The sequence below is a fragment of the Pteropus vampyrus genome, unplaced genomic scaffold, assembly GCF_000151845.1.
Source record: "Pteropus vampyrus isolate Shadow unplaced genomic scaffold, Pvam_2.0 Scaffold9, whole genome shotgun sequence".
Classification (NCBI taxonomy): Eukaryota; Metazoa; Chordata; class Mammalia; order Chiroptera; family Pteropodidae; genus Pteropus; species Pteropus vampyrus.
Genome location: NW_011888790.1, coordinates 15,101,549 through 15,125,150, shown reverse-complemented (window position 1 = coordinate 15,125,150; position 23,602 = coordinate 15,101,549). Strand labels below are relative to the sequence as shown.

At 35.4% G+C, this 23,602-nt stretch overlaps 1 protein-coding gene and 1 pseudogene across 4 annotated transcripts in view; both read right to left on the bottom strand.

Annotated features, from left to right (window-relative positions):
* TMTC2 (transmembrane and tetratricopeptide repeat containing 2) overlaps nucleotides 1-23,602 on the bottom strand; it is a 370,372-nt gene that overhangs the window by 325,992 nt on the left and 20,778 nt on the right. Inside the window, exon 2 of one of the 4 annotated variants that reach the window (XM_023521189.1) lies at nucleotides 13,360-13,512. The exons of the other annotated variants lie outside the window; for them this stretch is intronic. Coding sequence (XP_023376957.1) covers nucleotides 13,360-13,400 — 41 coding nt within the window. The 5' untranslated portion in view covers nucleotides 13,401-13,512. The remainder of the gene's footprint in view (nucleotides 1-13,359; nucleotides 13,513-23,602) is intronic. 4 annotated transcript variants of the gene reach the window in all.
* LOC111730192 lies at nucleotides 13,901-14,001 on the bottom strand (annotated as a pseudogene).

The following is a 23,602-nucleotide window of genomic DNA, read 5'->3' as shown; positions in this document are numbered from 1 at the left end:
CAATGCATTATGACTAGGGAGACAGATTTTCTATGGTGTTGTAAGGATATTACATTTTCTGTAGTGTTAAGAGAGTTAAAAGAAAGGATAGATTAGCAGGAAATAAAGCTATCGGAAAGGCATCTGTAAAACAAATAAGACTTGTAATGGACTCTGATGGATGGATAGGACTTAAACAGGCAAGGCAGAAGGACAAAGGAACTCGAAAATTGTAACCTATAAGCAAAATTTAGGAACAAAGATCAAAACTGGACACGGAATATTTAGGAAAGTAAGGATACTATCACAGCTGAAAAGAAAGGTTTGTGCTACAATGAAAAGGAATAATAATAAAAACTACCATTTACTTATTGAATGCCTAATAGTCTCTACCTACCTGGCACTAAATGTTATATATCCGCGCTTTCATTTAATCCTCACATTAATCGTATGAAGCAGGTATTATTATCCTTATTTACCAATGCCTAAAACAAGGCTCAGAAAATAAATAACCTGCCTAAATCCACAGAGCTAGCCGCATCTGCAAAAGAAATTTTATATTAAAGATGGAAAACAGTATGTATAGACACAATCAGAATTGTTATATGTTATAGAATGGTAACTGTCTACACACGGAGCAATCACAATGCACTAAAGTAGATAAAGACTAGAGGCAAGGAGGTGACACGGTCTGGGTATGGATGATGCAGGGGTGGTAATAAAAATAGACTGGATCTAGGGAATAAAGAATATACAGGATATAGTGGAAAGTCATCTTGAAGACAGCTATTTCTAAATTCTTATTTCTTCTCAATTGAATGCTATTTGGTTATTTTCTGTTCTTATTTATTATACAGTGAAAGGAAATAATGTAAAAATTGTAGATATCACAATATTTTTGACAGATCTCCCGATTAGGTCTTTTAGGTTTAGCTATAAGGCTGAAAACATGAACGAGGATGACATGACTTAGGGAGACTTCAGAAAGAACCAAATAAAGCATGTGTCTGTCTATCTTGAAGAATTTTTGTTATAAGGATGTAGAATATGAAGGGTTCGTGAAAGTTGGGTATTGTGTTTCTGCACTCACTGGGGAAGGGATGTGCTTTAGGAAGAACCCCAAAACATTAAGGGTAATGACAAAAATCTTTGGCTATACTAGATTCACGAAGGCTTCACATGGTACAAAGTAGCCCAAGAATTTTATGTTACCCAGAAGGGGAAATACAAATATTAAAAAATGTATGTATGCATGTATGTATGTATGTATGTATGAATGTATGTATGTATAAGGAATAAGAGAACTGAGATCCAAACAAAGGGATTTATCCAGATTCTCAAAGACAGAACTACCTGCATCTCAGCAATCATTTGTCTTAATCACAGTAATAGCAGCCACAGATCTAAAGACCCCATTTTCCACTCTCCCCAATGTCCCACTTCCTCTCCCATATACCCACATGACTTCTTAAAAGGGTACAGATAGGATGGCAAACCTTAGAGCCCCCCCATTTTGCCTAAAGATATGATTTAATTATGTTGGACTAGTTTCTTCTGTGTGACTATGTAGTGGTTCCCTTCCCTAATATCCAGGAAGCAAGAAAGGCCAGATCAGTTAACAGAGTAATAAAAAAGCTCCATTTTCCCTGCACATCTGGGCCAAGCTTAAGTAATTTAGCCAATATTCAAAAAAATCAGTGCTACCCCAGGAAAACTCTCTTGAGAGAGAATATAAACAAACAACTTTTATATTTAAAGAGCAAGTATAACTGGGTAAAGTAAGAGTTTTAGCCAAGGCCTCAGATAAGTATCAGATAGTCAGGGAGATGTAAACTGAAATGCAAATTTCAAAGTAGGCATCACAGGTCGCCCTTGCTGATTTAGTGGGTGGAAAAGTGTCAGGTAATCGAACTGAGAAGAACAGGAGTGAGAGTTCTATCTTTTTCATCTCAAGAGAGAGGAATCTCAAGGCCATACTGAGAGCTTGTTATGTAGTCCCAGAGTTGGAAGTCATCATTTACTGGTGCCCCCACTCTGAGAAATATACGGTGCCCTAATGCAGCACAACTAACAGTGTTGTACCTGGGAAGCATCTGATGTTTTTCCTTTCTAAGAGGTGGTCAAAGATGGGCAAACATTCTCTGTGGATTAGCAGTGAGTCCAGAGAAAGAAGATCCAGACTGGAGGCATCTTGAATCTCTCCTAAGAAGGACATCTGGGAGGGTCACAGACAGAAGAAAGACTGTGGCATAGATGACCAAAAACCAAGGCTGAGAGACAAGCGTCAGCCTGAGCGAAAAACAAAAAAGTCTAGGGGAGTCGTGGTCAGAGGGTCCCAGCAGGGAAGGCTCTGATGGGTTCAGAGTCATATCCATAAAAAATGAGTCAGCTCTGAAAATCTGTTAGGTTCAGAGTATAGAAAGCCAGTGTGAATCCACAACTCAAAAAAAAAAAAAAAAAAGAAGAAGAAGAATTTTCCCGTGGACCCTTTACATTATCCTTATATTTCAGAAGAGTCTATGGCAGCAGCTAGTGAACGGGAGAAGAAACAGTAAGGAAGAAAGAAGTAGCCACTAGAAGTATGCTCCAAGTGGCAAGAGTTTCTCTATCTTGTTACTTGTTGTATTCCCCAGCCTAGAACAATGCCTGCTACACAGTTAAGTGTTCAATAAATACTTGATCGATGAATGAAAGCCCATCACACACACACACACACACACACACACACACACACACACACACACACCTTTCCAGAATGCAGATTCCCTTCTAGAACAAAGATTTATGACAGAGGCAAAGATTTACTTCCCAAAGGAGACTACGATTAAAATTTAAGGGGATTATAAGGCTTTCTAATACCAGAAAAGTCAAAGGACATGCCAGAATTTTCATTAATAACAGGAGATAAACTTCCCCCTCTGCATATACTTTAAATAGACAGTAGGAAGTACATTTTAAAATTACATTATAATTTCGTCACTTTGAGTTGTACTTATTCAATATGCTAATTACCCAAGATATGGTTTACAAAGCAATTTACCATACACGTTCCATTTCATCTTTATATCAATCAATCACATTTTCCTAGTTTAAGGAATTAGGGATCATTAAATAGTAAATGGCAATACTGGTTCCATGATACAGGTTTTGTAAAGCCAATGCAAATATTCTTTGCAGTATACCTCCCTGTTTTCTTTTAGTTTTTCTGAGTCAATCATCCTGGATTCCTACCTAGTATCTCCTATCTACATAAAGATAGAATACTCCAAACTCTTGCTTTAATTACACCCCAACTATTCCTAACAGATGGCCCTTTCATCCATTATTCAATTCACTTAGCCTACCTGGCTTCCTGACCAATGATTACAAAATTTGTCTCATTAGATTTTAACATAATATTAAGTTCAGCAAAAATACATAGAAATCCCAAAATAACAGTGGCATAAACAAGATGGGATTTCATTCCATCTACATAAATATATACTCCCATGCTGGAAATGGCAGGTACCTGATAAAAAAGGACTCAAACAGAGTCCAATCTTGTTGCTCTGCTATTCTGGACTCATGGCATCTCTCTGCTTTTTGGCCCATCTTGGTCCCACCATCACATCTACATTCTAGCTGGCAAGAAATAAGAAAGGAAATGATTCCTGTAAAGTCACACACATCTCTTCTACTTACAGCTCACTGGCCAGAACTAAAGAGATGGCCTCACCTAACCAAAAAGAAGCTAGTGAATCTGAGCTCTATAGGGCAGAGATGCATTTTCCTCAACTTCCATTGTTCAACACATAGCTAGCAATGTTTAATACACTGTCCATTATGATTCTTACAATCACTGCCATAGTCATTCACAGGACAAGCATTTCTCAAACACTTTTCTACGTATCATTTTTAATTAACTAAAGAGAAGACTTACTAAAGGTCATTTTACTAATTACTTTCATCACTGATCAAAACCGCTACCACTAACATAAAAATAATTTACAATAATAGCTGGTTCTGCCTTGGCATAGTAGCCTCGAAATGGTGGTAAATGATCTGGAATTGTCACTCCATAGGAATGAGAACATTTTCAACTATTATGTTTTCCTACTAAGTCAACAGACTATTCCAAGAGACTCAGAGGAAAATGCTCCTTTGTCTTAAATAAACTCATCACACAGCATTAAACTTGAAAACCTATTGCTTATGTCTATTAAAGAGGGAAAACAAGTAACTATTGACAATTCCTGTGCATTCATTTGGAATACAAATGTTTCGATCACTAAGTGATCACAAAATTTAAAAAGCAACAGATCACTCTTCTTAATCAAAATTCACAGGAAATAGCCTTATAGGCTAACTGAAAGGTAGAAAGTCTAATAAAGTAGCTAAAAGCATAGGATAAAAATCAATTCCTCCACAATACCCACTCTTAACAACTCACCATTGGTAAAGATGTAGTTTTCTGAAGAATGAAGACACTTTCATTTGTTTACTAAAGATAATATCGGTTTGCCCCCTGATATACTAATTGAAGAGAATACAATAATCACTATCATTTCTACTTTTCAAACTTGCAAATAAATAGAAAAAAAAATAATTATACTAGATCAAACTATACTATTTTATTTATTTGGAACTGTTGGAAATTTCTAACGCAGGAAAAATAGCAATTTGATGTCACTTAGTAAATTATTACTGGAGGAGTTGAGAGAGAACTTAAAGCTTCCTTTCCTCACCAGTAGACTTTCTTTTCTTCTCCCAACATGTATTTATTATTCCACATATGCTGTATTTTGAATGTGATCCTCTGAAGAACATCAAGGAATTGTCTCCTTTTGGGCACTGGCATTTAGCCATCAGAAAGGTAAACTATTCCTTTTTAAAAAGCATTAAATAAAGCTCAACAGGGTATTTGTGACTTACTACCAGTACACTTGAGCATCCCAGATTTAAATCAACCTCCAATTTTTTTTGACAATCAAATCCGTAGGTGGAGAATTCTGTGTTTTTAATCTTTGATTTCTGATGACTTATCCATTTATACTTCCTGAACTATTTACAATATCCATATAAACAAAACCAAGAGGCAAGCCTATTATGTTGCTTACAGTGGCATCTACTTCCTGCTCCTTTGCTGGGGTACACAGAGCTGCTCGACATTTTAAATAAATATATTAATGACGTGGGTATTTTTAAAAGGCTCCCACAGAGCAGTTGCTTTAAAGCAGTAAACAGAACTGTCTAGTCTCACAGTGTGCGGATGCTTTGAATGCAGGTTCAAATTCATTTCAAACTAAGCTGCACATAACAATTTTAATTATTAACATTACTCTCCCAGTAGTGTCATTTCAGATCTGACATTAAAAAAAAAAAAAAAAAAGTCACGGGTTAAGACTTTAGTTGAACATAATATAGAAAGATATTATTTGGCTAAGTTAGTGTTACATTTACTGTTATTAAATTTATCATTATATCAATGTGTTTTGGTTCTCAATAATAGTGATTTACAATACCACAAGCTCACAATTCTAGTCAAATTTCATTAAGAAAAATATTCATTTAGTCATTTAATGCTTATAACTATTCAAAACAATTTCTAAATGGAAGTGTCATCCCCTTAGATCAATTAATACTACCTCCCCAAATGGACATTTTATTGTAATGGTCATAAATTCTAACTAATCTTTAGTTGCTTACGTTTTACCTGATTTAAGAATGTATCAAATCATGAGTATATTACTGTATACAAGGGGAGCATTTGTTTGTAAGGTCAAAGGGAGATCAGTAAGTCTCCCTACGAAATCGTCAAAGCTGTGTAACTGTTTTAAAGTCAGAGACATCCATTAAAGTTAAGAGACTTCATTTTAACTTGGATTAGCTACGAGCAACCAATATATTTTTTTTCCAACTATCTATTCATAGGTCAAGTCTATTGTTTGGAATACATTCAAAATAGCAAGTGGCAAGCTTGGTTTGTACTTCTCAGAAATGTTAAAATGCTAGCAATAACATGGCAATCGTGGGACTAAATAGTCATCATGGGAATAATGCCCAGGCCATAGAAAATGTCAGCCTTTCTGACAAGGCCATATAACGCAATGGAGCAAAGATTTAAAATGAACCAGTCATTCTGATATTATGTTGCAGTGCCTTAACCACTTACATTACTGGAAAGCATGCATAATAGAATGTAAGAGCTAAAAAGAATGATTATAGAGCAACCAAAATCAAAGAGGAATTAAAAACAAAATCAAAGCTGACAGACTTGCTATTACATGAACACTCTAATGGGACTTTATTGATACTAGAAACTGTTTAAAGCAACTCCAAGAAAATAAAAAAGAATTCTTCCTTTATACATAGGACATGTTTGTTAAAAAATAAGTTAATCATCTTGACAACTGTTGATAATTATTTTAATAAATGAGGAAATGAAAGAACTACTGAAAAGAATGCCAGGATGCCAACCTAAAATAATATTTAAATGTAGTCGAAATAATATTCAAATTGGAAGTGTAACTTTGACTAAATTTTCTGTACCATTTATTTAACGTCTGTGTTTTATTTGGAGGCTTTCATCTCAGGAGCAAAATATAAAACTCAGTAATCAAGATAAATAAAATAATATGATATTTTTAAAAATCAAAGCTAATGCAAAAAATGTTTAAATAAGGACAGGATCAGTATTACTGACTTTTCCTTTTGCTTGAGACTGCAATATGGCTCACCACAAGTGGTTACTGATTCTGACTTTTTTGATATTTGATATTTGGTTCATTATGAATTTTCTGAATTAATTTTATTTTTTAAATATTATATTAGTACATGATTTATCTTATTACTGAGTTTTTGACACTACTGCTCTCTCTCCCTAAAATTCTGTGCTCATGGCAAGTATCTCCCTCACTTCTTCCTAGTTTCAACCCTGCTGTTTAGGATTCAGTACCTGTTGAATGAAGGACAGAATGCATGAATTAACCTATGTTACTATTTCCTTACCACCTGCACCAAATCTCAGGCTCTGTTAATAGCTCTAGTTATGAGTACCTGTCTTTGTCAAGTACTTTATATGACCTCTAGTTCTCATAAGAACCCTGCAAAGTAAATATCACTCTCCCTATTTTATGACTGAGGAAAATGAGTCTCGAACAATACAGTGACTTGCTCATAACGCAGGCCCTCGGTAAATATTGGTTGAATAACAATAACAAAGCCAACTAGTGAAGACCTCGACTTTAACCCAAGTACATGTCCCACCAGCTCAGCCATTGCCGACTCCAGGAAGCCATTTTTAACCTCTTTAGTTGGATTTTGGCTTTCCTCTTCTACTTCCAATAACAACTATGATAGGCAGAATATTAAGATGATCCTCATGATCTCCACCCCCTGGTGTCACTCCTCTGATTATGGCAAAAGAGTGATTATATTGGTAGAACTAATCTAATCATATGAGCCCTTCATAAGCAAAGAGTTTTCTCTAGTTGGTGGTAGAAGAGATGTCAGAGAGATGTGAAGCACAAGAAGGACTTGACACTCCACTGCTGGCCTTAAAGCTGGCGGGAACCAAATGGGAAGAAATGTGGGTGCCCTCCAGAAACAGAGTGTGCCGCCTGGCTGACAGCCAGTAAGGAAACAGGAACCTCAGACCTACAACCGCAGGGAACTGGACTGGGCTAACAACCTGGACAAGCTTGAAATTAGGCCTTTCCCAGAGCCTCCAGATACGAGCTCAGTTGACTCTTGACTTTATCTTTGTTAGACCCTGAGTAGAGAACATAGCCCAGCCTGCTCAGACTTATAGTAATAGTTTACACAGCAATAGAAAACCTGTGTGTCAATCTATGCCTAATTTCATAACAAAGCATGACAATTACCTATTCATCTAAGCTCCACATTATCACGGCCTAGGGATTTATTTACTCACTCACCTGATGTGACTCACCGAAGGCCAAACTCATTATAGGTGCATGGGTGATGTTGAAGAAATAAATTAATTCGCACATTAGTTCTTCAACAAAGGTTTAGGTATTGACAACAATGATGAGGAAGAAGTAACTAGCATCTAACCTGGGTGCGCTATTAATATTCATGGGCTAACCTTTGCCATTTGCATCCAGGTATGCAATTGAAAGAACACACATTTTCAATGACCAGTTCCATAACTATGTAATTTACTCGGATATATACTCAGCCTTATTTTATAATCTATAAAGAACTGCACAAGTTTAGATATAGATTTGCTTTTGCATTGTTTCCCCTGCAAAGAAGATATACGAAATATCCCTACTGATACGACGTTTCTTCCTTCTCTTCACTCCAACTGCCCTGTCTTGCAGCTTCTCCTTTGTTGTCAGTGTAACAACCAAAATCCTAAACTCTGAAAAGACTTCCTTCAAAACTGCTTTTACTTTCTAACAGGAGAATATTCAAAGGCATGTCATTTATAAGAAGAAAGAAAATGAAGTAAAACTAATCTCTTCGACTGCCAATAAGCAATTTTTAGAAAGGTACACCCCCCCACGAACACAAAAGAAAACTGAAATCACTCTATTAGCTGCTTAATGTTGACCTCTGTCCATAACCCTAAATTCTGCACAAGAGGGAGTTGGCACACACACTGTCTATTTATTCACCTTTGAATCCCAAACACTTACCATAATACCTGGTAACACAGTAGGTAGTCGATACATGTTTATTGAACTGAAATAGCATTAAAATCCATGATGATTTTTGGTATCTTTAAACATATATGCTATCTTCACCTCACAATAATTAATTCATTGTTTATAATTCAGCAGGCTTAAAATAAATGATTTTTTCCAATAGTTACCATTTAACTACAACATTACTATTACTCGACTTGCTTTCTTAACTGTACTTATGTATGCATAATGACTATGGAAAGTATTTCACAAATGGAAAGTATTAGGAAGAAAATAAAGAGATGCTAAGAACAAATAAAGTAAAACTATTTTTTAAAGATTGATTATATGTCCATCAATGCCTTTAATAGTTATAATTAACATCTTATAATGATGCTGTTATTAGCATCCATGCTTTGGAACTCCCTTAGGGCAATTACCCTATTTGTATGGTACCCAAGAGGAATTTTGTATTTATCATATTCTAAGCTCCAGCTAACAGTGTTTTAGGTAGGTGCTAGGATATTCCAAATTAGAACTACAAAATTACTTAATTGTGTGACCTACAAAAATACAGATAAACCAATGTTTCTACATAGTCAGAAATCTAAATTAGTCCTCATCTCTTCAATTATTCACTGAGCCCTAAAAGATCATGAGAAACAAAATGCAGAGAAATTATTGCTTTTTTTCCAATAAAGCAGTATCCAGAATTAAAAAAAAAAAATTTAAATAAATTCCATTGAAATGTTTACTGTAACAAGTATAAAAATCAATAGCAAAGCATGATATAGAATTTCAAAGTTCCCGAACCAGTATAACACAGCCAGAGTTAACTTGAAATTACCTTCGGTAAAGAATGCAGAATATTTTTTTTTTAAATACATAAATAATTAATTCTGAAATTAAACACCAGCAAAATCTTTTAATAATTTTTAGCTTCCAAAAATACCAGCCAAAATCGCTATCAAATAAATTCCTATCACTCTCCCACCCTAAAGCTTTCTAAGCATCACCCCTGATTGACATGAAAATGAGCAGGGGAAGCGGAAGAGATAATGAACAAGAATAAAGAAGGGAAAGCCCTCATGACTTACAAATTAGGTAAACTTCCTATTAATCAAGAACTGGCTTTGTGTTGTTTTTGCATATATTAGCACGATCTAAGAAATAAGGCTGAGCTATTTAGTCACTTATTACATAAACCATTTCTTATGAAATAGAATTTTGCCAGCTAAACACTTATTGGTTTACTAATTCTTGATTAAACAGCATAACTAACTGTGATACCCATAACTGAACTGTATATCTAAGATGTTTCTTTTGCTAAATCTCATATTCGATATTTTTTCATGACTTTGCCAAAAAAGGGTATTATTTATAAAGCCTAAAACTATCAATAAATTGATAAACAAACAAATTAACGAACACATCAAATATTTAAATGCGGGCTTCTGATGTGTACAGTTTTAAGAGCAAAAGGCTATAAATTTCTAGCCCAAAATTCCCACTGTTCTAAAATTTGTATATGGCCTACTAAATACTTCTCATAAATTATGTCCTGACAGCATGTTATTTCTACTTACTGAAAATATTACTGTACTCACTAACGTATAATTTTCTTTCTTTAAAAAATGAGGAAAAACCCTGAGATCATACATGCCAAGTTTTACCACCACACGGCCAGACACTCTGGAGCCCCACGTTGGCAACCTTCGAAGTAACATTTGCTCAATTCAGCGATAAGCCTGTTAGGTTACCCACCACCGTGTTTTGTGCTATACATTACACAGCAAATTTAGGTGGTGACAACTATCAAGCAGTGTGCTTTGCAAACTCTGAAACAATGCATAGTTGTAAAGGTAGCAGCCAATATTAAATAGATTTTTTTTTTATTCGTTGAGTATATAAACACCGATAAATCTGGCACTTGATTCTAAATTCACCAACTGTAATTACAAACACATGTGCATATTACACAGCTACAGATGCACTTAAAATAATTAACTTATTGAAGATGTCTGCTTCTCCACAAGCTACTAGAAATAGCTGCTAGCCACTCTGAATGCAATAGTTTTCCATGTGCAAACACACTCTCAGAAAAACTTACATACTTGAAAAGACAAAATAGATATCTATATGCCTTACTTCTTAATTTTAACTCCCTAGGAAACTTTATTCCACAGTTTCCAAAGTAGATTTTACTTTGTAACTGTGCCCGTTAGAACTCTATAGAAGGAGGAGCCTGTGATAATGTAGAGAGGGTACTGATGTATATGATTACAGCTTTCTTCTCAGGTTGGCTCCGTTAAATTTATTTTCTACCTCCACTGTCTCTGATTCTGACATTACTTAACCACCTCGCTCTTAGATTAATGCTTTCACTAAAGATTATTCATGTGATACACAACTGTACAAAACAATGTTCTTAAGGTGTTAATCTCTGTCGCGAACATGGGTTAAAGAGTGGTTAATAGTCACAAGCATTTAATGGAGACACAAACACCTGTCTCTACAAAAGCCAATGTTGTTCAGAGTAGATAGAGAGTTGCAGGCTGGGTAATACCCACCACCACTTACTTTCTAAGGGCCTTGGAGCCACTCTTATTCTAATACACATATGCTCATAGCAAAAGAAAAGCTTAGAGATGAAAGTGGTTGTGTTGGGGAAATGCAACTCTAAGAGAGTGAGGCAGGGTCTGTTTCTCATTAAAAGCTATGTAGTACTTTTGACTTTTCAAATTAGAAGGATTACTTTTTAATAAAAACAAACTTTTTATAAAAATTAAGAAAGTTATATAATCTCGAACCAATGTTAGCTAATAAAGTTCCTCCTATATAACAGGCTCCATGGGTATGCAAAATGAAATATAGAATAGGACTTCATCTCTATTTCCAAAGCTCTCGCAACCAGAGGGCTAGCAGAGCGCCAGGCCCCCTCCAATTATAAGTGATGCTGGAGGCCCTCTCTCTGGAATTCCCAGCTTTTCCAATGTGTGTGCCACAAATACTGGAGACCGCCTGGTACCAGTGAAAGAACAGTCAACAAAAGGACAAAGACCAGATTCTTAGTCGTGGTTCTGCCATTATTTGAGCAATTTCATTCCTCTGATTTAGGCCCTCAAAACTCTACCCCAAACGTGTTAAAAGGAGACACCAAAATAATGGACATGAAAGTGCTTAACAGCCATAACTTGTTCAACCACTTACTATTGTGCCATTTTGTTCATTCGTCCTTCCTTCCTCCCTTCCTTCCTTCCCCTTACTTCCTTCCTTTCCTTCCTTTCTTTCCTTCTTTCCTTCCTTCCTTCCTTCTTTCTTTTAAATTTATTGGAATATCCTGCCACTGGTGTGCTTTCAAGTAGAGCTATGTTATGGAGTGATCGCTTCTTCTAATCCTTAGGTTTCTAGGTGAAGGTTGAATTAAAATTATATATCCTTTTTTTTTTCTTTTTTTCTTTTTTTTTTTTAAGCTATGGATCCCTGTCTTAAGAATAAGATGCCAGGCATCTCTGGAGAAGATTCATTCACACCAAATCAAATTGAAAATCCTAAAACCCAACAAGCAGAATGCAAACGGCCATGAATAAGTAGTGTAGTTTAATCTCAGTAGAAGAAATAAATCAAAACATACATGGAAAAGGATTAGAAGAAAATATAACATAGGGTTAAGACTTTTAATAAGTCTGAGGTGGTAGAATTATAGTTTAATTCCTCTATTTTTTTCTATAATGAGCTTTACGGTGGGATAAAAATGAATGTTAAGTGTTTGCTTTTCCATTATTTTAAGAAACAACACAAAAGATTAGAATTAGAAGGGGAACAAAGAAAACACAGGACTTTCCTTCTTTAACAGGCCACTCACTTATACATCAGGAAAGAAAAGAAGCTTCCTAAAGATACACAGCAATACAAAGATGGTATGGTATAATTGGTTAAAAGTACACTATATTTGAGCTCATCTCCTATATTTGCCACTTTCTGGCTATGTGACCTCAGGCAAATTACATAACATCTGTGGGCTTTAGTTTCCTTATCTAAAATATAGATGACAACAGAAACTTCCTGCCAGAGTCACTGGGAAATCTATAGTACCTAGGCTACTAGTGTCACTACCATCTCATTACCATTGTCTGGTAGGAATGCCGTCATCTACAGTTCCCTGTGTTTTTAATCTCCATTTGTGAGCACTATTAATAATTGGAACCCCTTCTAGTCAATAGCAAAGAGAACCAGAATAATTTTTCTTGACATGGTATCAAAGTATTAATGGGAATAAAAATCTTGTGAACGACTCATTCCCAAAACGTGATCCAGAAATTATAAATTCAGTTTTCTACAACAACCTATTCAAAAGAAAATTAATATTCAGGACAAATAAATTCACACTTAATGAAAACACCTTCAGTTATTAGGAAGCTGACAGAAAATAAAAAAGTAAGTCTAGAAAAGTGACTAGTAAAAGAAAAAACTTACTTTGATTATACAAATTAGTAAGATCTTCCAAAAAGTATTTCTCTCCTAACCTCACTTCCAAATCTGAATGTCTTCCAAAAATATCCTCTACTGATAGTTTAAAAAAAAAAAAAAGACATTTTATTAACATTTTTTAAAAGAAAAGGCCTCGTCTCTAAATTGTTTATAATTTGCCTTCCTGCTCTCCTACCGCTAGAAAAGAATACTCTGAAATTCTAAATTAATAGTAAGAGCTCTCAAAAATTCGAGGTGATCAGCTTGCAATTACCTTTACCTTTCCTGACTTTCTGATGCTCTATGGTTTGCATGCATCATCTCCTCCACACCAGGAGCAGAGAGGGGTTTATTGTGCAAGCATGAATATTATCCAAGGTCATGAAGTCACTCGATACTTTTCTCCTAGGGAAGTATGAATTGATACTGCTATCTACAAGAAACAAAATATGAGATAATAACATCACTCAATAATGGTCATATGTTCTAAGAGTCACACCAGTCTATCTCTAAAAGATTTATGATGGAATGTAAGCTTGACAATTGACTATCAGTCTCTTTCCTTCCAAGTTTCCAACAATTTTATCCTCTTCAAGTCTAACAAGTAGCATAGTTGTTGTGTTCTTCTTATTTAAGACTGACAGAGAAGAGGCTCTAACTAAACAGCAGTCTCCCTTTACTCCACATAAGGTAATGATAGATTCTATTTTTTAAGATTTTTATTAAAATATAGATAACATAGAATGTTATATTAGTTTCAGGTGTACACCATAATTATTCAACATTTGTACACCTAAAGAAGTGATCACCATGATAAAAAAAAAAATATGGAACACTTCACGAATTTGTGTGTCATCCTTTTGCAGGGGTTATGCTAATCTTCTGTGTCACTCCAATTTTAGTATATGTGCTGCGAAAGCAAGCATGGTAATGATAGATTCTTAATGCACGCCATGACATTTTCATCTAAGACTCCAAAGACATAAATGATTTTTTCTGAATTTCTAGTCTAGTTTGCATGGTCTCAGTGCCCTGTACTTAAACTTGAGCTATGTCACAAGGACAAGATTTTCTTTCCTCACGGCATTTAACCTATATTATCACTAATTCTTATAGCAAACTATAAGAATAATAAATTCTTACGACAAGTCCAGAAGTTCTTTGTATCTTATTTTACTGGTGAGGAGATCAGAACTCAGAGAAATTAAGTCAACTTAACCCAGGGCCTCTCAGCTCTGAGTGACAATGTAAGGCTGGCCACTCAAGTGGTTTTTGGTTAGAAAGCCTCTACTCATCCTTTCAGGGCACAGAGAAGGTTAGATGTGTTTTCAGAAGCCCTAGGACACTTTGTAAAGTACTCTAACCTACACACTGGTTTGGTAATGAAGAAAAGGCTGTATTCGACCCCATGAATCGGAATGCCAGGCACAACCACAGCTAACGGGAAGCATAAAACTGCAGTGGGAATTCCTACCACAGTTTGAAACAAATGGACACCTCCACTCCTCAAACTTTCAGAATCTCTGCTTCTGAGGATAACTGCACCAGTCACTTTCATACTCAAGCTCACTTCTGCACCAAATTATGAGACCTGAGTTCTAATAATTGTTATAGTTATAAATATCTCTTTAATTCTGTGGCTATGTTCCTCCTTCACATCAAAGATAAACAAATAAATCCTAATTAATTTATTCAGTACATATTTAATGAGTGCCTACTATGTGTCAGGCTCTGTGTTAAGTACTCTGAAGATGAGCTGAATAAATGCTTGCCATAAAAAATCCTCATCTTACAGATGAGTTAGATGGAACATACTGAATTCAAATGTTACAACATGAGGCAAAAAGTGAGCGCTGCTGGGAGAAATTCACTTTGTTTCTTAGGATGGATTTTACTGACACTCAGTGAAATCGTGGGGAAAGAACTAGAATTTTTTTAATGCCACTGAAGTTAATTTTTCTTTAAAACTATCTCTAGTCCACAGTTCAGTAAATCACATTCTTGAGGTGGCAACATTCTATGAGGTTTTCTGTTAGTATTTAAATTATTCTTTCACAAACAATTTTAAGAGAAAAGCAAAGCATATAAGAAGTAGTATGTTTCAATGTGAGAACACTCCTTAAATCCAAGTCCTTTGATTCTTCTTTTTTAAGTCAAATGCTGATGCATAATTCATTAGGAGAGTCTTTAGAATGGCAGAAGTGTGGGAGAGCTGGTGAACAATTTGCAAAATACACAAAGAAAAAACCTTAGATAGTTCTTCCAGAAACAGTCCAGCAAAATTGAAATTGCCACACGGCGTATGCAGAAAAAGCACTGACAATGTGAGGGGCCCAGATTCCAATCCTTGCTCTATCAGTTACCAGAAGACAGATTTAGGTAGGTCGTTGTCATTTCGACACCTCTATTTCTTCATCTCTAAAGTAAGGATAATACTGTTTGCCCTATTTACACCACACAGTTCTCATGAGGAGGCAAATGCAATGCTGGATGGGAAAGCACTTTGAGAAAAATATTATATCCTATAACATAATGGTGACACTTACTATAGAAATCTTAGAAATTTAGTCAGGGCAAGACACTGACTTTTCTATAAATGTTTAAATAGCTTGCATATTTTAATCTCTATTTCTGTCTTCTCTCACCAAAATTCACTTGAACTTATTTCAAGGAGTTTGCTAAATCAGTCAGTTGTCCTCTTACTCCACTATTTTTAGAAATTATCTCATAGTCAACTGTTGGATGCAGAGGGTCTTTTTTAGACAATAGGTTCACTGCATATTTATAGACATAGTCCCTATTCAGTAGGAAACTATAATAAAAAAGTCTTATTTCTTGGTTTTAAATTTTAACACTGAAAGTGACCAAAATAGAATTTGTTTAATTCAGAAAAGAGGAGGAAAAAAATAAAGATAAAAAACACAATTTAAGCTATTATAAGGGCAAAAGTGAGTGGAAAATCTTTTACTTTCCTTGCTCTTTTGTCAAAATTGCCATGTTTTCTAGTCCACATGAAAACTGAACAATAGAATTTCTTTCCTAACCCAACAGCATACACCAGTGAACCTCCCCGCAGTCGCCGTTCACAGAGAGCATGGAGAACCAGGACGTAAAATGCTCTTCTAGCAAGTTACTTTTATTTACTAGAAACTGGAGGGGAGGAGCAGGGATTATAGTTCTTTTACTGGAAAGCACACAGATTAAACCCAATGACTTGTGTGTCCTTTCAAATTAACTCCATTTAGAAAACCTCTCATTAAATGTAATCTAATTTAAATGCATATTGGAACCACTTATATTTGTTACTCCTCTCTTGATGAGCAATTAGTTCTATTCTTGTTTTCTTTTCCTGTTCTACTTACGGCTAAAATACAGCAGAGGGGAGAAACATTTATTAAATCATCTTTTGCTGAGCTTTCTATATCTAAATAAATCCCCCCCACCCCCAAATCCTGGCCACGAAAAATTGGACAACACAAGTTAGATAAAAGTTAGAGCTTTTTGCTTTATTCAAGAGTCATAATTAAATGGCAAGTAGACATATGAAATGATGTTCAACAATATTGGTCATCAAGAAAATGAAATCAAAACCACCATGAGATTACTTCACACCCACTAGAATGACAAGAATGCAAAAGACAGGTAGTAATAAATGTTAATATGGATGGGGAAAAAATGGAATACTCATAGATTGCTAGTGGGAATGTAAAATGGTCCACTAGAAAAGTCTGGCAGTTCCTCAATAGGTTAAACATAGAGTTATTATATGACCAGCATTTCCACTTCAAGGAATATACCCAAAAGAACTGAAAAGTTTTGTTTGAACAAAAATTTGCGTAGGAATATTCATAGCAGCTCTATTCATAATAATCAAAAAGTGAAAACAAACCAAATGTCCACTAACTGAAAAATGGCTAAACAAAATGTGGTGCATTCACACGATGGAATCCGTATAATAAAATATCATTTGGCCATAAAAAAGAATGAAATATTGATGCATGCTACACATAATAAGCCTTGAAAACATTTTGCTAGGTGAAAAAGTCAGTCACAAAAGATTACATATTACGTAATTCCATTTATATGAATAGTCCAGAACTGGCAAATCTATATAAAAAGAAAGATCTATGCTTGCACAGGGCAGGGGGCAAGGATATAAGGGGTGAGAGCTAAAGGATATGGAGTTTCTTTTTGAAGTGATTAAAATGTTCTAATCGTGGTGATGGTTGCACAGATCTGTATATAATAAAAACCCACTCTGGGTACATACCCAAATAAAATGAGGATTTCATAGAGATATCTGCACTCCCATGTTCATTGCAGCATTATTCACAATGGCCAAGACATGTACACAAGTGTCTTCGACAGGTGAATGGATAAAAATGATATGGTGTATAAATACAATGGAATATTATTCGGTCATGAGAAAGAAAGAAATCTTGCCTTTACAACAATACACAGGGACCTCAAAGACACTTTGCTAAATGAAATAAGCCAGACAGAGAAAGACAAACATGGTATGGTCTCACTTTAGATTTCTCATATGAGAAATCTAAAAATAAAGGGGAAAAAAATGAACACTAGAAACAGAATATAGAATACAGATTGCCAGAGGCTGGGAGAGGGGGAAATGGGAGATGTTGGTCAAAGGGTAAAAAGTTGCAGTGATGTAGGACAAATGAGTCTAGAGGGCAAATGTACAGGCATGATGACTATACTTAACACTGCACCGAACACTGGACAAATGCTAAGAGTACATTTCAGGCACATTCATCGAAAATGTAACGAAGTGAGGAGGATATGTTAATTAGCTAGACTGTAGTAATCATTTCACTATATATGTATAGTATATCTTAAACATATACTATTTCATTAAAAACATAAATAAATAAAACCACTGAAGTGTGCAATTTAAATGGGTAAATTGTATGATATATTAATTATATCTCAATAAAGCTATTACCAAGAAAAAATAAAAGACAAGGAGAGCAGAAAGGTATGTAGTTTTAAAAATCAGGTAAACTAATCATTGTACTTCAAAAATGTAATCATTTTAATTATAAATATTTCATTATAAAAATCATTTCAACAACAAAAATAATAATAAAACTACCATTTAGCCTGTGCCATTTGCCAGGAACTTTAAACACTTCATCTCAAACCCTCCAGGCATGCAATTGTTGTTATTTCCATTGTGCAGTTAAAGAAAAGAGTCTGAGAGAGGGCCTAACTTGCCTTGGTCACACAGTTAGAAAAACCAGTGGAACCAGAAGATGTACCAAAGGTTAGGTGACATCAAAGTTGTGCTCCTTCTCTTACATGACATCATGATGAAAAAGAGACAGAATCACATTTTCTCTATCAGGCATATGCCCAAAGAAAATTACTAACATGAGTAATTTAGGCATAAAGAAGGAAAGAACCATTTGCCCAGTGTCATTGTACCTGTACTGCATGATATTTTCACTCATTCCTTAAATAAATACTTTTTTTTTTTCTGAGTCTACCATTTGCAAAACAGAGAAATGATTGTTAAACCTTTTTAAGTGAATATTTTATTCACTTTCAGTTTTCACTTATTTACCTTGTTACTACATTTTGTGATTCAGGTTTATTTAAAATATAATGATGAAAAAGTCATAAAAATGTAGTAAGCTCTATATACTAGCACTCAGTAGTCTAAGTATATATAACTGAAATGGAAAAGTGCTACTTCCTATTTGTAACCAACAGAATTAAACTCTGCAGAATCCAGAATGGGCACAAATGTAGTATCTGCAGGTCTAAACTTTAGGTCTATATGCTTAATCTGCTCATTTGGATCCACAACTTCTATTTTGTAACTTAATAAACTTAAGGTCCAAAACTTATTTTCATTTTCCTATGAAAGGTTAAATCTCTATAAACAAGTAAAACATCTCAAACGTAACAGTAAATGGGCAGATCTCTTTAGAAGTACTCACAAAAACACATGAAATTGCTGATCTTTGACCACTCTTGACATACAAATAAGTCATTATCATACGGTTCATCTTACACTTAAGAATCACATGTTTTCTGAGTTTGGGCTTAATATTCAGATGGTTAGCCAACCCTTATCATGACAGCATTCCAAAAGCTCCAGCACCAGAAGCCAGGGACCAGTGTTCTAATATGGACATTGTCACTTAGTAGATTTGTGACCATGAATAAATTATGCTCAGAGTCTCCACAGCTTTCCCTTCCTGAAACCTGGGATTCAAACCTCTGCCCGGATTTACAAGCTCGTTGTTGGGATATACTGGTATAATTCAGGTTTCCTAGATTTAAAGCATTTCCATACGTAGGAAATAGTTTATCTCTTGCTTTGCTTTGCAACCTCCACAAGACTCTGCAACATGAAAGAGTAAAAGGAGCTTGTTTTTTATGGGGATTAAATGAAGTTTGAAATCTGAATCCACAATGATCAGTTTGTATACTTGCGGATGCTGCCTAACTGTGTTCCTTAACTTATCTCATCTATGAAACTGATAATGAGGGGGCAGCCACTCCTTTCGGTTCCCGCTAATTGGTTCCACAAAAGAATATGAATCCACTGTTGTCAAGTTCTTTCAAATTTCTTTTCAAATTAAGAAGCTGTAAATATGAATTGGGGGAAAAGTATCATAATTGTTTAGGTGTCGGCTATTAACATTTTTTGTTTTATTCTGTTTTCCTTTGCTTTTATTTATTTATTTATTTATTTATTTATTTATTTATTTATTGCAACATAATTCAGGATAAATAAAAATCTGTGCTGCCAATTTACAACTTCAAACATGCCTGGCACATTGTCAGTAATAAACAGTTTACTGAATGAATGCCCTCTGGATAATTAAAAGAGGTCCCTTGAAGATTTCAAAGTACATTGCGTAGGTTATTTCCTGCTTTGTATTTTCTGATTGTTTCCAATTTTTTAAAGAGCTGATTTTTGTTCAAATTAGGTACCTAAAATAAGTCTCTTAAAGTACACAACGTAAAAATGATTCTTCATCTTTTACTCTTACGAGTAAAACCACATAATAAATTTGTCTTGGGAGCAGGTTCACACTATGGTGAAGAATTTTACCACTGAACTACTTGAAAGACCTCAAATTCTAGGTCCACCTGAGTGGAGGTGATACACTCTTCATGGACACAAATATCACAGCACTCTAAATCACCCTCTCATGTTCCATCCTTAGATTGGTGATGCTTTAAATGTGAGGATGTTTATTTCTGTTTTACAGGACTAGGTAAATGTCATCTCCCCTGTACGTACATTCCCTTCTCTCTGCCCTGTCTCTCAACAAATCACATAAAGAGCAATGCTTATATGTGAGAAGTAGAGGAGACTCATGGGCATTTTAATTACTAAGTCTTGGCTTTATGCATCAACCTTATAATTTTTTTTATGTAATGACTGATGCAACATATGGTAGTGTTGTACAGAGCCTTGAAGACACTACTTAGGTTCAGTGATAAACCCAGGCACCTGACATATGTCTGCTCCCACATTTAATTGGCACTCACAGAAACAATTTACCAAATATTCCAAAGCATCCAAATATGAGTGCACCACTAACACTTAACAAGTGTCCACTAATTCTGATAACAGCATCATTATCATTTTTAATTCTACCCCCAGTAATATGTGCCATTCTTAGATGGTACAAAGAAGAATAGATGATTAGATCAAAAACAGTCTCTCAAATATAGAAGACAATCTGGTGACAGCCAGAGGGGAGGGGGGTCAGAGGGGCTGGGAAAAAGGCGTGAAGGGCTAAACGAGTACAAATTAGTAGGTGATGGATAGGGGTGGGGTCATGGGGATGGGGAGCACAGCATAGGGAATGCAGTTAGCATTAATGTAATGGCTAGGTGGAAAGCCAGAGGAGAGAAAGAGCAATCAAGGGAATCTTTTCATAAACTATATAAATGTCGAACCAATGTATTGTATACTTGAAACTAATAATAAAATAAATAAATGATTAGAAATAAAAGCTTGCTGTTTAAAACACAACATTTAAACTAATAGATCAAGTTGATATTGTACCCAAAGATGTTGTCAGACTTGCCAAATGTTTACCAGGAAAGTTTCTATTGCCTTGAAAATTTAATTCATTTGACCAAAAAGAAAAAAGAAAAAGAAAAAATGATGTAGACACCAAGTTTTCCAAAACAAATAAAGCAAAAGAACTGAAATACCTATTATTCTTCTTCTATTAAATTTTATATAACATTAGATAATTTATCATACTACTTGATGATCAAAAAAATAAATAAATAAACAATGCTAATGTGACAAGATTAGTGAGGGGCAATGAGGGAGGAGGAGAGAAGAAAGTAATTGTTTTTGTTGACCTTACCAGGCTTCTAGAAGTATCAGAGTTAATACTGTCACAGGGAACCTTTTTCATTGATTACAATAAAATATGACCTTTTTAAATAAGGTTTTGCCTTATCTATGTTGAAGTTCCATGAACCAAGAAATAAACCAAGATTAATACGCAGAGGAGCAATCTTGTAAATATCTTCCTTGTCTCTATGAGAGAAGAAGTAAGAGCCACTGAGTCATTTTTCATATCTAATTTTAGAATGCCAAGTGTTTGAGAATGTTTTAATTATCCTGTCTCTTTTTTTTTTTTTTTTTTTTTTAATTCCTAGTCCCTAACACAATTCTTGAATATGGAAGGAAAGGAGGGAGCAAAGGAGAGCAGGAGGGACGCAGAAGCCAGCTTAGCCATCACTGCCTTATCCCAAAGGAGATTAGAAAATTACAAGGGAAAAAAAAAGAAAACAGGAAAATACCTCACAGATAGTAATCAAGTAACAGCTAAAAGGTTGGCATAAAAAAGACCAAAACACCTTTCTTTATTTAAGGCACAGGGACAATTTTCAGGGCACATTTCTGAAGCACTTTTGACATGCTTTGATACCTTTAAGAGCATTTTTCTATTACGGTCCAGTGAAAACAGCTAAAATATTTATAATGATCCAAATCCAACCACTTTTTTTACAACCTTATTGAGTTTTATTTTATATCATAAAATTCATCCATTTCAAGTGCACAATTCGATGATTTTTGGTAAATTTACTGAGTACTGCAATCATCACCATAAATCAGTTTGAGAGTATTTTTAAGACCCTAATAAGATCCCTGATGTTTGTTTACATTAATTCAATTCCTACTCCCAGGCAACCACTAATCTACTTTATCTGTAAAAATTTGCCTTTTCTGGGTTTGACATAAAAAGGTTTGACATAAAAAGAATCATAGGATGCATAACCACTTTCTAAATATGTAACTTTAGTGAAGTCATTTAACTTTGCTATGCCTCATTTTCCTCACAATAATTGTACCTACACCTTACAGAGAAATTATAGGGTAATGAGGTAATCTACATGAAATGCTTAGAAAACTGGCTAACACATATCAAGTGCACAATACACTTACTGTAAAGTAGTTAAGACCCTACTACTGTTTGCTTGTAATTCTACTACAGTGTCTATGCCGGTGGAGCCTCAACTTTGACATATCCAAAAATGAACTCTCTCTACTTTCACAACTGCCTTGCTCCTTTGTCCCTTCACACAGAGAATGCTGAGTACTCAGACATCCAAAACTTCATAAACTCTTTCTTACCCATGCTCGCATCCAGTCAGCAAGTTCTAGAGTCCTCTTTACTCCTTTGAATTTGCCTCTTTACTTTCATTCCCTCAACTTTAGTTACATTTCATTCTCTCAACCTTTTTTCCCCGATTAAATGCAAAAGCTTCCTGCCTGTTCTACCTTCAACACGGTCTTCTCTAATCTATCCATCCTACTCCTGTCAGAGGGTTACCTCTTGAAATGCAAGTCTGACCATTTTTCTCTCCTTCAAGGGTTTTCTCCCTGGCTCCAGTTTAGCTCCTCAGCTTGTCACCCAGGGCCCATCACAAACTGATTTCTATCTACTTCTGTATTTCCATCTCTGGCCAGTCTCCAGAATATACTCTTGTACTGGTCATCCTGAACAACCTGCAGTTTTCTGAATGTATTAGCCAGTAAGAGGACTTCTGGGAAGCTAGTCAATTCATAGCATCTCCAAGGCTGCCACTTGCCTTTCCTAAGGCTTAGCCCAAGTGTCTTTTTGTTTATTAGAATCCCTGGACCGCCTAACGTGATTTGGAAATGACGCCTCTATCCAGAGCTGAATGAAATATATACAAAAAGACTCTCTCATAGTGCCATCAACTCAATGAGGTGGCTCTTCTTGTGCCCAAGTTCAGCATCACTTGAACTTGGTGAAGAGTGGGGGAAGGGAAGCATGGAAAAGGGAGGGAGGTTAGTGGAAATGGGAGAAGCAGAGGAAATGGGGAGAGAAGGGAGAGAGGTGATATGAAAGGACAGGAAGGGAGGAGGGGAAAATGGGAGACGATAAAGATAAAGGGCATTGAGGACAAAGCCTGACAAAAGGGAAACAAGAAGAAGGGACAGGACCCACTTCTCTGAGGGGAGGCTTTTATTTTGGGCATGAGCCTTT